Source organism: Giraffa tippelskirchi, chromosome 5, assembly GCF_054371585.1.
Source record: "Giraffa tippelskirchi isolate mGirTip1 chromosome 5, T2T-mGirTip1v1.2.pri, whole genome shotgun sequence".
In the NCBI taxonomy this organism is placed as follows: domain Eukaryota; kingdom Metazoa; phylum Chordata; class Mammalia; order Artiodactyla; family Giraffidae; genus Giraffa; species Giraffa tippelskirchi.
The window spans coordinates 183,442,662-183,456,719 of NC_137279.1; the positions used below are offsets into that span (position 1 = coordinate 183,442,662).

Here is a 14,058-nt window from a genome sequence, read left to right on the forward strand (position 1 = left end):
ATTTGCCCAGCTACCTCCCCTCCTTATCCCAGCCTTGGCCGAGTCTCCCACTCGCCATTGGCACAGAGCCGTCCCTGGCTTTTAGCTGCATGGGAGTCGAGACAGCATACCAGGGACAGCAACCGCTCTCAGACGGGGCCTGGGTGGGTGGAGTGGGTGGTTGCTCAGTGTGCACAAAGTTACTGCTGCTTTCCCTGGGAGGTGTATTCATCCCTGTAGTCCCTTCAAGAGGAGAGGAAGAGTTTAAAAACCCTTTCTTCAGGCCACTGGGGCCTAGCTTGGTTTCAGGAAACACTTCGGGATTCTCCTCAGGGGAAGACAGGAAGGCAACTTCAGGAGCTTTCAAGGCTCGCGCTTTCCTACAGCCAAGGCCAGGGCTGGCAAAGGTTAGTGCCAGTCCCAGGTGGGCCCGGCTAACTTTCAGATCATCCTCCTGCTTAGTGGTGAACACACAGAAGGCCAAGCCTGTTATCCACACCCCTTGACCTCTGCCCCACTGCTTTGGAAGTCAAAGTCCTTGCTTACAATGACACCAGAGTGGAAAAATCTGGTTCTCCTAGGGTGTCTAAGGAACAGGATATGAAGCAAAATTACTGGAATGGGAATGAGGAGTTATTACCCAACACAGATTGGCTGAGGCTCCTCCCAGAACAGTCTTGTGTGCGGCTGGAGGGGATGGGGCTGCAACAGTCTGGGCCCAGCCCCCCAGACATTTCATCTTTCTGGTTCCCTGAAGCTGCTATGGGGGACATCCATCACCTGCCCCCCTCCCCACACCCACTCAGGGTGACAATGACCAGAGCCATTTACATCTGCCACTTCATTTATTTTTTATTTGCAGGAGGAGTTGAAACAAATTGCAAGGGTATTTTCATTTTATTTTTTTCCCCTAAACATGAATCATTCAAGTAAAACCAACTTAACTATAGAAATGTAGCAAAGTAAGGGGAAAGTAGCATAACCCAGGAGGCAAAGGTTGGGGGGGAAGAGGTGGGTGCAGTCCGCATATAACATATGCATAAATGCCATATGATTCACCTGCTCAGGACCGCCTCCCCAGAAGGCAAGCACAAGGACCCATTTTAAGAGGATGTTTTCCCCCCAAACATCGGAGAATGTTTCAACTTAAAGCTTAAGGTTTAAAAAAAAAAAAAAAGAAAAGGAAAAAACACAAAACAAAAAACCCCCACAAACCACCCAGCCATAACCACCTTCCTTAATCGATCATAGGAGTTTCTTTTCATTTTATAAAAAGATTAATAAAAAATATTGAAAAAATTATTTTCTCATCTTATATTTGTAAAGATAATAGAAGTCAGAAGTTTCTTAGAAAACAGACCAGAAACTGCCATCCAGTTTCCACCCCTGTTGCTGAGAGGATCAGCAGGACTAGAAAGTTTGGGATACTGGAGCTGCTGGTGGAGAAGGGGAAGCCCAGCCCACAAGAAATCAGAAAATACTGGGGGGAGGGGAAGTGCGCACATGGGGTGTGGTTAGGAGCAACACCACATGATACGTGGCTGCGCAGAAAAGGGGAACACAAGGTGGTCAGAAAGGCCTTGAACTCCTCCTCGACATACAAAGCCAATTTTTACAAAGACCCACGCAGTTTGGTCCCAAACTGAGGTGAACACGTCAATATTTATTCACATGCTTTGTTTTCTCTTTTAAGAATCAAAGTTGCCCAAATTAAATCTTTCTGCTAATGTTACTATATATGCCTAAAAAAAGAAAAAAGAGGGGGCTTTTAAAATAAGGATAAAGAGACTGAAAATCATCAAATCAGTCCTCAGCTCCAAATGAAATGAAAAGAATAAAACTGTTGGTTTCTAACAGGGAACAAACCAAAATCCAAGTTATCACTCTGCCCTCACTACCCCAGCCCCCACCCCACACACCAACAATAAACGAGAAACACACAGCTAAAGCCCAACATGGTGTGTCCTGCTCAAGAGTTGGGCCTGACCCCAGGCCCCACAGCAAGCTGCCTCTGTCTGGTGGGACGCCAGGATGCTCTTCGGCAGCTGTAGGGTTTTGCATGGCTGGTGGGGGGTAGGGGTGGGATTTTCGGAATCTTCTGGAGGCTCCTCTGTTTAGCTCCTCACCAGCCATCTTCCCGGCGCCTCTCTCCCTCGGGCAGGGGCTCTCAGCAAGAGTGGCCGCTACTCAGTTGTAGGCTGTAAATTGTCCTTCTCTTCTCGGTTCTCTGTCCCACTCTCATCGTCTTCAATCTCCCCTTCCTCTCCACTGAACTTGTCGTGGGCCCACTTGGGGCTGGTGCTGGATTTCCGGAACATGAACCGGCCCCGACCGCGAGGGAAGGCTCCTCGGCCCCGGCCCCGGCTCACCCACTTCTCACTGCCTTCGCCTTCACGGTCATCATGCTTAAAAGAAAAGCAAAACTGTCACCAATGCCAGGGTAAACAGGAGCAGCCTCTCCTCTGCACCTACCCAAGTGTGACTTTCCCAAACGAACCTTTGTCCTGTCCTCTTCCCTGTCCCCCAACTCAACAATGCTGATTCAGATCTAAGAGAATATTCAGTTGGGTTCCTTGAATTCTAACAGTTGTTTAGGCATTATAATGATGATGATGATAACATCTTCAAAGACCTTTTCCTACATTCTCATTTAATCCTCACATCTACCCTACCCTGTCATTATCACCCTCCACTAAGCAGATGAGAAGACAGCCGGAGGAACTTTAAGTAAAAGTAACTCAAGTAAAAGTAACTCCGTATTATTTAGAACACACTCTCTCAAGGGCGGGGTGGGGTGGGGGGTAAGTCAATCACCCCTAAACGTGATGAAACTATTTCTGATCTGAGTTGTCTGTAAGCTAAGCGAGGAAGCAACACAGAATACACACACAGCTGGGAGTCTTATCCAGCTCTCCCCAAGCCTCCCCACCTCAGCCAAGAACAGGCAGAGACCAAGGGCAAACGGCTCATGGTCTCAGACCAGTATTGGCAAAGGCAGGGCCAGAACCCAGCCTCCTGTCTTGTATCTTTCCTCCCTTCTCTAGTTTTATGCAAGAAGGCAGTGTGACAGTAGAAAAAAAACAAAACCTATAACTCAATCCCTGCTCTGATGATCTCATGAGAGAGAAGAATGAGAAAGGATTTTGAAAAGTCACTGTTACCTCACCAGCCCCATGGCTTCAAAGAGTCTGAACCCTTCACCCACCCAAGTAGTACTTGAGTGTGAGGCTCCTGAGGGGTTAGTTCAGCTAAAGGGCCAGCTGCTTTTTCACTAGCCTAAATGAATCAGGTTGGCAACGCTCCTTCAGGGACAGATAGGGGCAGGGAAAGGGACTTTGTACAGCCTTTCATCCTTCCTCTAAACAGCCCCACTCCAATACCTATCCTGGGCCCCGTCCAGCCAACATTTTCCTAGATATAGGTTCAAGGGTCCTCTAGGAGTCTCAGAGTAGCTTCCAGCAGCCCCAGAAAAGTGAAGTTGGCTATGCACAGCGATTTACACAGCAACCTGCTTCCCAGCTTCCTGTTTCCAGGCCAGTCCTCATGGGTGATGCGACTCAGCAGCAAGATTACCTTGGTTACAACATTCAGTCACATCTGCTTGGATCTGAGCCTGCTGTTAACACAGCAAGGAAATAGAGCTCTCTCACTGGCCAAGTAATTCATCCTAGAAGAGCCCAGCTCCAGTGGTGTTTCATTCTGGAGACAGGTGCCCTCCCTCAAAAAGAGAACTGTCTTTCCTGTCCATACTGTCCAGGGGCGTGACAAGGTGGAACTGCCGCCTCTGGGGAAGGTAATGGTTCTGTCCCTTGTAAAGGCTGAAGGGAGGCTTAGGGTGGGTGAGCAGTAAAACGATTTCACAGACAAAAGGCAAGAGCAACCTTTCCTGCTTATCCTGGAATCCATAAACATCTTAGATAACACTTTCAAGGTCAGGCCTGCCTCTCTAGATAACAGTCATCTTGCCAGAACTATACTAGCCCACAAGTACACACGTACCCAGTGCCATACCTGCACGCAATTCTGGAAAAATCAATTAAAGCCTCACTATCAGCTACTGTTTATGTCAAAGGCCCCCTCACCCTTCCTGGTTATCCCGACACATACCAAGTAGTACTTCTTGCTTTTGGGTGTGTATTCGGGGTCCCATTCCTCCTCCCGGCTTCTCTTCTGAAAATCATTGTTGCTGCTGTTGTTGTTGTTACCAGAATAGTTGCCTCTGCCCCAGCCTCTTCCTCTGGCGCGAAACTGCTATGGCAATAAACGGGGAAAGGAACAAAGGGTTCATGTAAGGAATGGAGAAAAACAACTCCTTGTCTTCTATTCAAATACTTTTCTGCTGTCCTCCAGTCAATATGCTGTAGCCCAGACATGGGACAATGCCATAAGGGCCTCCCTACGTACAGCAAGAGTTGAAACAAGTGAGGAATTTCACACCAGAAGCCCTAAGAGGCTTTCTGGCTAAGTGATTATGAACAGGAAAAAAAAACAGTTAAAAACAGAAAGCCTGGGGAATGGGAAACCACAGATTCTATGGTATACTGACCTAATCACCTGTATCAAGGGCAACAAAATAAATATTCTGATAAGCACATAATTAGAATTAGCAGGAGAAAGGGCTTAAACAAAGGGAGGGGGAAGAGTCTTACAAAGGTCCCTCGAGCTCTGCCTCCTCTCTCACTTGGACCCACGAAGTCTTTGGTCCCCAGTCTTGACTTGTCAAAGCCCGTGGTGCTCTCCTCTCTCTCTTCTGTCTCTTCAGTGTACTCTTCAGCTTTGTAGGAGTGGGAAGACTGGGAGGAAGATGATGACGACCTGGACCGGTCTCGTGCTCTCCGGTGCTTCCTATGAAAACAGAAGAGGCATGGAGATCAGTAAGCCTCTAGGGTACAGTCCTTGTCTGGGGGCTCATGAATAAGGAGCACAGGGCAATCAAGAGTGTGTCTGTGATGAGAACACTGAAGACAAGTAACCAGAAAAACCAACTCACCCTCAACATACCCACCCAGGGAACTGGGGAGCTTCCTCCCAATTCTCTCAGTCATGTTCACTGACCTATCTATGAGCCTGTATAAACACGGGACACACACATACAGGAAGAGGGACAAAACACAGTCCATGCATGGCCTCTGGTAGCTCAGTCTAATACATGTGCATGAACTGGAAAGACAGAAGGAAACAAACACTGTAACGAAAGCCAGAGAGTATCTGGTACTGGGACAGGCTTTATACATTACCATCTGTTTCAACTCTATATTTTAGTTTTATTTCTCATAGAAGACTACGACCTGTCTTGGGAGGCTGTTCTAAAGATCAAAAAAACAACATGCTTAAACACTCTACATTGACATAGCCCGCATATACTAAATGGCAATTATGATTGTTCAGTACTATTTTCCGCATCTTATAGACAGGAGGTTCAGGTAACAGAACTAGGCAGATTTGGATTCAAACCTAGCACTAATTATACCAATACTCCACAACCCTTCCCACTTTACACTGCGTTCAAACAGGTTTGGGTCATTAACCCTAGGATCTGGCGGAACTCTTCCCGGAGTTATTTCCCATCCTTCCCTTCATCTGGAGGAAATTACAGACCAGGGGCAAATTAGAGTAATACAATGAGTCACTGTATACGTACTAGAGGTTGGAGCCAGTCCTGCCATGTGGTAGTGGAGGAGGGTACCAGCCACCTCTAAGGTGGCAGAACAGCCACCTTATCATTACCTATCATTACCTTCCTCCATTATGAAAAGCACCTTGCCAACCCCCCACCCCCACAGCTAACCCAACTCCCAAACATTTGAGAAGATCAAAGACAAATATTTGAATCCTACTGGCTCTAAGTTATTCTCATCGAATTCTTATAACTCAAATGTTTGACTCCTAGAAATCAGCACTATTTCAAGGGATTTTCAAAAATAAGACTCCAAAAATCCTGATTTGAGTTCCAACACTGCCTTTTATTAGTTGTGTGATCTTGGTGAGCCATTCTTCAGTCATATGAGAAAGTTTTTGTATACAGTGAAAACAGTGACATAGTTATCGTTTTTCTTCTTGCCTCAAACACAAAATACTCGAGTTGCAAGAGACTTGATCAAGGTTACACAGCAAGTCAGAGGCAGTGGCATATGTCCCAGGGAAACAAATCAGGATCAGTAATCCAAGTCCAGGCCTGAAAGGCTTGAAGGGTCCTGCTCCCTTTCCACCAGAGAAGACTACTGTACCCCAACTTCCATTTCCTGTTGAGGATTATCAGATCCTCTATCTGTGGACAGCCCTGAAAGCTGTTAGGGCTCATAATGCGTATGTTAACTGAGCGGAAAGGTAGACAAAGTAAAACAGAAGATATGAGCTTACTTTTCTATCTTTCAAATAGGCAAAAGGGGTAGGCTACGAACTGTCTCGCTTATTTCAAAGGATTGTTATCAGAAAATGGATATAAAAGTGCTTGCCAGCTAAAGTTCAGGAACACAAAAGTGGTGCTACTTCCCACAGGAAGGCGTGGGGCTTCAATTCTGCAACCTTTAATGCGCATGACTGAAAAGTCATGGAAAGTTCAAAAATGTAAACAGAGACAAGACCTTGGCATAAGTGCTGCCTTATGAAGTTCAACAATGCTACCTTTGTTTAAGGAATATTTGGAACACCTCTCTTGGAAGTGCCTGTGAAACTAGTTTAAAAGGCATTTAAGATCAACAAGCTTGTCCTATCTAGCTCTGCCCTGTTTCTCTGACCAAACACCATTTTTACTTGACAACAACTTTGAGCCATTTTAAAACACAATATGTTTTAAAACATTGTTTTAAAAATAAAATGTTTTAAAACATAACTTTCGCAAGACGATTTGTGATGAGAAAGGACCTGTCAAAGAACATGTCCAAAACAAAAGCAGAAGAAATTCCCAAGATTCTCCACTGTCCCTATAGCCAAATCAACTGCCTGTCTCCCAGGAGGCCTCCTTTGGACAAGGATTGTGTCTATTTTCATTCAAAAGTTCTATTTTCAACTTAGGGACCTTAATTGACAGTTAAAAGAAACTACACAAAATCGTTCCTCATCGTTTTCCAGTGTGGAGGGTCTGCCATAGAGCCTAATGAGGGGCAGACAAAGGAGTCCACTCAGGAGACTGAATGAGGCAACAGACAGGGGTTCACGTACTTCTGCTTCTTTGATCCTTTATGAGTTTTCTCTGTTTTCTCAGCTGATCGCTCCCTTGAGTGGCTTGAGTCTCGGGAATCCACTGATTCTCTTGATTTACCTCGTTTAAGATCTCTCTCTTTATGTTTTTTACGACGTTCAATATCAAGGCGGAGATCAACAGGATCATCTTTGTACTTTCCCTCAGCCTGCCAAGAGAGATCAAAATTAAGGTTTTTGGGATTCAGGACTACAAACTCAACCACCCCACAAACCGTGGTTTCTATTCCAATGGAGTGGTACAGAGGAAGCACTGGGAATGTGAGGCACCTCGCCCAACTCGGGAGGGATACAGGATGTTCCACAAAAGTCACTTCATGAGGATCCCTAGAGAGCCCAAACCAGTTCTCTAGAATAATGATGATAACCTTCTGAGTATGCTATACACACACACACACACACACACACACACACACACACACACCCCTTGCTTTCCTATTTCCCTCTGTGGTCCAGTAATGACTTTGGCTAGCTGAAAAGCTGAGAATGTCAAAATTAACTCTGGAAGGTGTTTGGTTAGGCTGGCTTAGGCTTAGTCACCAGCAGGAGTGGAAATGCTGTCATCTTTCCCCTACCTACACTGTGGCAGCTACCCTGGACCTATCCTCTGTTTGGAATTACCTCTCAGTACTGAGTCCAATAATAGACAATGGAAGACTTACACAGCCTTCCAAAATGTTAGTTATATAGACAGATTTCTCTACAGAAGGCATATCGAAAACCATAATAAAGAATTCATAAAGTTGGCAATACACCAAGTCAAAGTTTATTTTAAAAAGAAAAATGAGAAGACATTTTCTTGCTAACTTTCTACAAATGTAACCTATCACAGTATGTGCTGCAGAGACAGAGTGAGCCCAGCAACAACAGCGGCCTTCTACCCTAAACTATCGGGCAAAGAGCTTTCAACAGCTCTTGAGAAACTCAGTGAAAGCAGAGGAGCAAGGTGTTTTCAGGCATATTATACACTAAGATTTGTCTCGTGGAAGCAAAACCTCCCTAGGGACTTCTCTGGTAAGCCCAGTGGTTAAGACTGTGCTTTCACTGCAGGGGGTGTGGGTTCAATCCCTGCTCAGGGAACTAAGACCACACAAGCTGTGTGGTGCGACCAAAACACAAACAAGTAACAACAACAACAAAAAAACCTCTTTAAAAAGAGGAAAGGATGAGCAGTTCACTCTGCATTAACATTTACTTACACAACTAAGCTTTTTGTTGAAATAATGAAGTTTTAATTAACAGAATGGTAGGTGGTAAGTTGGTTTATTTTATTGCATGCTTTTCTTTTGAGGAGGGAATGGGGCCTCTGCACCCTCCAAAGACCAAAAAAGAAAGAAGTACAGCTGCAGTTCCCTTAGGCAGTGCACAAAGCATCTCTAATGAATAGGCTGTGTGGGGCAGAGAGGATGACATCTCTCCTGATGTTTCAAAACCTTGTGTTTCACATGGTTAGTGCCAAGCTGGTGGATACTTGGAGCAAAGGGGGAACGGGAGAGAAGACAGATTGTGCAAGAGTGCCTCTCATCACATTCAACCAACAAGACAAACCTATTTGGAAAACTTGAAAATTACTATTTTTAGAAACAGTTTCAGCAACATTGGAAGAGTCATCTCCATAGGGATTAAATTTCAATCTAATCTCTATAGGGTCCCTATGTGGGAATTGATGGTCAATAAATACTAAGATTTTTAAGAACCCAAATCCAGTACTTTGTTGTAACAGACTGCACACAAGCTTTAATCTCTTAATAACAGTGTTTACGTGCACATCATTACACATGTAGCTGGGCTATCAAAGCAATGTTTAGCTTTAAAGTAACAGTAACCAACAGATGATAGATATGGCACAATGTTAGGAAAAAAATCTGGACTAGCTGCTTAAACAGTCTATTCAGTTAAGATATGAAAATTTCACTCTCCTCTGACATGCATGTCTTTTTGAAATCATGGTTGGAAATAGCGCATGTATATAGTTGATTTGATAATACTTACAAGCAGAAAAATATCACAAAAAGTTTCTTCTCTCATCATGGGCACTTGTTCCAAAACTCCTCTCTTTTTTTTCTCAAGCTCACCTCAATAGACTTTGGGGTCATTTACCATATTCTAACCACTTCACAAAGGTTGTTGATACATTTAATAAAAATTAACCCTTTGTAGTTCATTTTTAGAATTATGCCCATCCTTAAAAGAAAAACACAAACTTAAGTAGAGAGTAATTTAAACAAACACATTTCTGTCAAGTTCATGCCCAACGCACTCATTTTGTTGGAATTACTGATCAAAGCAACAGTTCACCTTGTAGCCAGGTTCCCGGGGACTTTTCATTTCGTCATGAGCCAAACCATGTTTTCTGAATGTACTGGGGGAAATGTCTATCCTCCTAAAATTATAAACACAAAAACTGTTCAACATTCCATGGTGTGAATATAGCATTTTAGTTCGCAAGTGAAGTAGCAGAAACACAGGCATTCCTTTTTATTACACTTACCTTGCTTGTTTATACACTTACTCTCCCCCATAGGTATGTATGCACAGGCACACATACACATGTACAGACACACACACTTTCTCTCTCCCAACTTTCCACACTCAAACAGAAGGCACTTCATATTCCACCCAGTACTGTTACGGTCAAGAAAACAGACTCACCTATAGCCTTACTTATAATATTAAATTCACATCGAGACTATCTATGCCCTGCCAACTTCAAAAAGCAGTTTTCACCTTGGGAACTGAAATATAATGGTCCATTATTCACCAATATGATAAAGTCTAAGTGAGAAACAAGTGCCTGGTGTGACACACATCCCTGAAGACCCTAAACCCAAGACTATTGCAAACAGGGTCCTCTTACCTACTGCAAAGGTTCAAAGTTAAGGCCAACTATGTTTCTAGACAAAGTCCCTATTTGCTGAATAACTTCCCACAACCAAATGTTTAAACCTCTGGGCTTTTTAAACCCTTTGACATAATTCTGTAAGTTCTTCTATCTCCATCCCCTACTTGCTGCAGATTCTCCCAAAGGAAGAACCAATATATGAAATACATGGGATGCTTACAGAAACATTTACTTTATGTAAAGAAAGCTCACTGTGACCCTGGGTTATCGTTTGCAAACTCCTCCTGCAACTCTCAAGAATACAAGGGTTCTTTTATATCAAAAAGGGCTGTTTTCCTCAGGCCCAAAGGGAGAAACATGGTAATCAAAGCACACCCTTTCCACTACAGACCACTACTATCCTAGACTATGGAGAGTGTTACCTTAAATTCTGCTAGTATACCTAACAAGTGGCAAAAACAAGACAAGTTTATTCTCTGGTGAGCAGTCTTGTGGGCTTCCCTGATAGCTCAGTTGGTAAGGAATCCGCCTGCAATGCAGGAGACCTTGGTTCAATTCCTGTGTCAAGAAGATCCCCTGGAGAAAGGGAAGGCTACCCACTCCAGTATTCTTGGGATTCCCTGTGGCTCAGCTGGTAAAGAATCCGCCTGCAGTGCAGCAGACCTGGGTTCAATCCCTGGGTTGGGAAGATGCCCTGGAGAAGGGAAAGGCTACCCATTCCAGTATTCTGGCCTGGAGAATTCCATGGACTGTAGAGTCCATGAGGTCAAAAAGAGTTGGACACAACTGAGTGATTCTCCTTGAGCAGTCTTTTATGATCACCTCCAGTGTAAGCCAAGGTCCTCACCTGTGAATCTCGGGGCTTTTCTTGTTTTTAGCTGCCTCCTGCTCACTTCCTCTCTTTAGATATTTAGTAAAGCGTTCATGCAATGTCATTCCGGAGGACCCAAAGTGATGCTCTGTGGGGAGTCAAAGAAAAATATGTCAGGCTACTAAAGGCAGGCCCAACATTCAAACCCCTCTGCATGGATGAAACTGCAGCCACAGAGATATGTGAATGAAGTGGTCAAATCCATATAACAAACATACTGTGAAAAGTAAGGAAAATTAGCTGGTTCAGCAACAATCCAATATTGAGCACTGGATTGCCATGGTAGGATATGGATACAAACAGCTTACTATTCTATGCATCAAGAGCACCAACTCCCGCCCAAGTTCCAATTTCAGATGAAACTGTAACTGGCCCAAATCCAGCTTCTAGATCACATTTCTCAGTCTGTCCACCTTCATTTGCTCAGAAGATGGCAGAATAGGGACAAGATCTGTAAGATGCTGCTAGAGGTATCTACGTATTAAGACAGGGCAAATCAGATGGGCTGGGAAAGCCACTTTCCATACCTCCCTTTTCAAGCAATTAAATCTTCATATGAAGGACTTCACCTAGCCTCAGGATCCTAGGTTATCACTAGTATTTTCACAATGTTAAGCTCTCTGATCAGAAAATAGAAACTTATCCCTGGGAGACATTTTTCCTTCAAACCACCCCCTAGGTTCAAAGGCCCTATGGATGAGACAAAGGTCCGCAACAGACTCCCTCATGCCCCATCTCATCCTTCTGCTTGTTAGAGAGAAAGCTAAGCATGTAGAAAGGGAACCTGAGTAGGCTGGGGTCTGGACTCACCTTTAACATGGTGAACGATGGTCACTATATGCTGGGCAAACAGCTCTGAGGGGCTCCGCTGAGACTGAGCTGACTGTATGTGCTGGAAAATGGATCGAAATTCCTGCTCCTTTTTGTTGCTATGAACTAGATCCCGACAAAGCTTTCGTTCCTGAGCCAATAAGCCACTGGGTCTGAAAAATAAACCCAGGGCAGCCCAATGTAACAAGATACATAGAAAGTAAGAACATTTCAGTACTAAAAATGCAAGCATACTTTTGAAAGAGATGAATTTATCTGCAAAGTTCTTTTTTAAATTCCTAGTAAAGTACAAAGAACCTCAATGCACCGTAACTGTGGAAAAAGGCATTTCTCCCCTTGGAGTTTAATAGAAACAAATGGGCAGGATGAAGGATTAAACCTCAGAGATTCTGTTCTGTTCGGGGGGGGGGGGGTTCTCTGCTGATTTTAACGCATGACAAATAGTAAGATATCTTAGAAGATCAACTATCTTGGTCAGTCAGGGCCACTCAGTAAAGTGACACAATGCAGCAAGAGTGTCATGTGGCTAGAATGCTGCTCAGCAGACTTCCAACTGGCTGTGCAACTTTTACACCAGGTGAAAAGCAGCCTGGGCCTCACAACTCTTTCCTGAAGTTCTCAAACCCTGCACCCCAGCCCCAACTTTCAAACTGTTACATTATTTGATGGAGGCCTGTTATAATACACATTGTGACTTAGCTAAGAATGAAAAAATGGATCCTGCATGGCTCCACGGGCAAAGATACCCTAAGCAGATTTAGGAAGACAATAGGACAGGAGTGGAATGGGGGGAGGGTGTATGATGTGATGAATACAGTGCAAGAGAGAAGCAGAGGGGACCCAGTACCAAGACAGACAGTCATTATAGACTAAAAAGACGCTTCACGATACTGCCCCGAACACGTAATTACTGTGATACACACTTCTCCAACGAAAACAGGGAGACACAAGGGTATTCACACTGAAAATGAGACAGTGGGAGAAATACAGGAGGGGTTTGTCCTTGTTCTAGAATGACCTTATGGAGAGAAGTTAGGCTAAAGCCCTGAGGGTCAAGATGGACTACATCTCACCTTGCAAGGTCCTCATCAAAAGAGTCCATCCGGACATTGACTTGGGCCTCTCGAGTAATGGAAAAGGAAGACTTCCCTGTGGAAAAGTCTCCTTTGGCTCCTAGCTTCTCTCGGCTCTCAGAGGTTTTTCTCGGGGGAGGTGAAGAGCTCTTCTCCTGGACTGCTTTGTAAGCAGTCACTCGGAAATTCTTTTCAGGCACAAAACCCCTGTGCCCACTTTCGGTTCTCTTGGATCCTCCTCGCTCCTCCTTTTTGGATCTCTCTGAAAAGGATTCCTCCTCCAACTCCTCCGTTTTTCTTTGCTTTTCCTTCCCTGGAGGTGCGTACACCAGGCCCTCCCATTTGCCTGACTTCTCCTCCTCCTGGTTTTTGCTTGCACCTGCTATGACTTTCGACATGAATTTGGGTTCATCATCAAACTCAGATTCCTTCCTTCCTTTAGCCTTGTCTTTATCTTGATCATCCATCTCCTCCTTGTGGAAGTCAGCCATCTTCTTCTCAAAGTCATCTCGGAGCTTATACCTTTTGGGAGACTGGCTACCCCGAAAAGGCTTCTCAGTATCAGTTTTGGGAGCAAATGAATCAGATTTCATTTTAGTATCACCCAATCCCGCATCAGAGAAGCTCCCTTTCTCTTTCATTTTCTCTTTATCAGTATTTGTTTGTTTCTGTTCCTTATCTTTTCCATTCTCTGTCTTCTGTTCATCTAGATACCTGGTTATGAAAACACAAGAGAGACACACAAGAGACTTAAGCAACCTGATCCAAAATACAACAGCACCATATGGTTTTAGGTTTTTGACTCTCTAACAAGCATGACTTGTGGATTCCAGTGTTGCCAAAGGTGCCTTGATTACCTTTTGATAATTTCTGAAAAAAACTGCTCTTCACAGGTTTATGAACTTTGCATTTAAAAGATAAATAAATGTGCTGTGGAGTTGTATATTACAAAAATAAGCAAAAAGAAAATAGCAAAGGCAATTTTTAGGATACTAAAAAACAAAAACCTACTTACCTGTAAGTGGTCTAGGAAAAAAAAAATTAAGGTCTTATCCAACCTTCACTCAAGTCACTTAAAATCTGCTTTCAGCAAAGTTAACATAGAATGTTCAACCTTGGACTGTTTTGCTTTTATACAACTCACATTTGGAAATACAAGTCTCAAAAGAGACTTCAAATTTGCTTCAAGTCACCTAGAAGACCTAAGTATGAAATATACTGTGAACACAAATAAAAACAAAATACATGTTAATTGGGGGAGG

At 43.9% G+C, this 14,058-nt stretch overlaps 1 protein-coding gene across 10 annotated transcripts in view; it reads right to left on the reverse strand.

Annotated features, from left to right (window-relative positions):
* Nucleotides 1–805: 805 nt before the first annotated feature.
* THRAP3 (thyroid hormone receptor associated protein 3) overlaps nt 806–14,058 on the reverse strand; it is a 70,767-nt gene continuing 57,514 nt past the window's right edge. For 5 of the 10 annotated variants that reach the window (XM_081488855.1, XM_081488858.1, XM_081488857.1 and 2 more), the window contains 8 exons: nt 12,797–13,510; nt 11,703–11,875; nt 10,869–10,980; nt 9,478–9,562; nt 7,141–7,328; nt 4,629–4,824; nt 4,087–4,230; nt 806–2,384 (listed from right to left, as the gene is read on the reverse strand). In XM_081488855.1, the coding sequence (XP_081344981.1) occupies nt 2,163–2,384; nt 4,087–4,230; nt 4,629–4,824; nt 7,141–7,328; nt 9,478–9,562; nt 10,869–10,980; nt 11,703–11,875; nt 12,797–13,510 (1,834 nt within the window). In that variant the 3' untranslated portion in view covers nt 806–2,162. Of the gene's footprint in view, nt 2,403–4,061; nt 4,231–4,628; nt 4,825–7,140; nt 7,329–9,477; nt 9,563–10,868; nt 10,981–11,702; nt 11,876–12,796; nt 13,511–14,058 lie in introns of all 10 variants that reach the window. The other 5 variants (XM_081488860.1, XM_081488863.1, XM_081488862.1 and 2 more) reach the window with 2 other exon arrangements.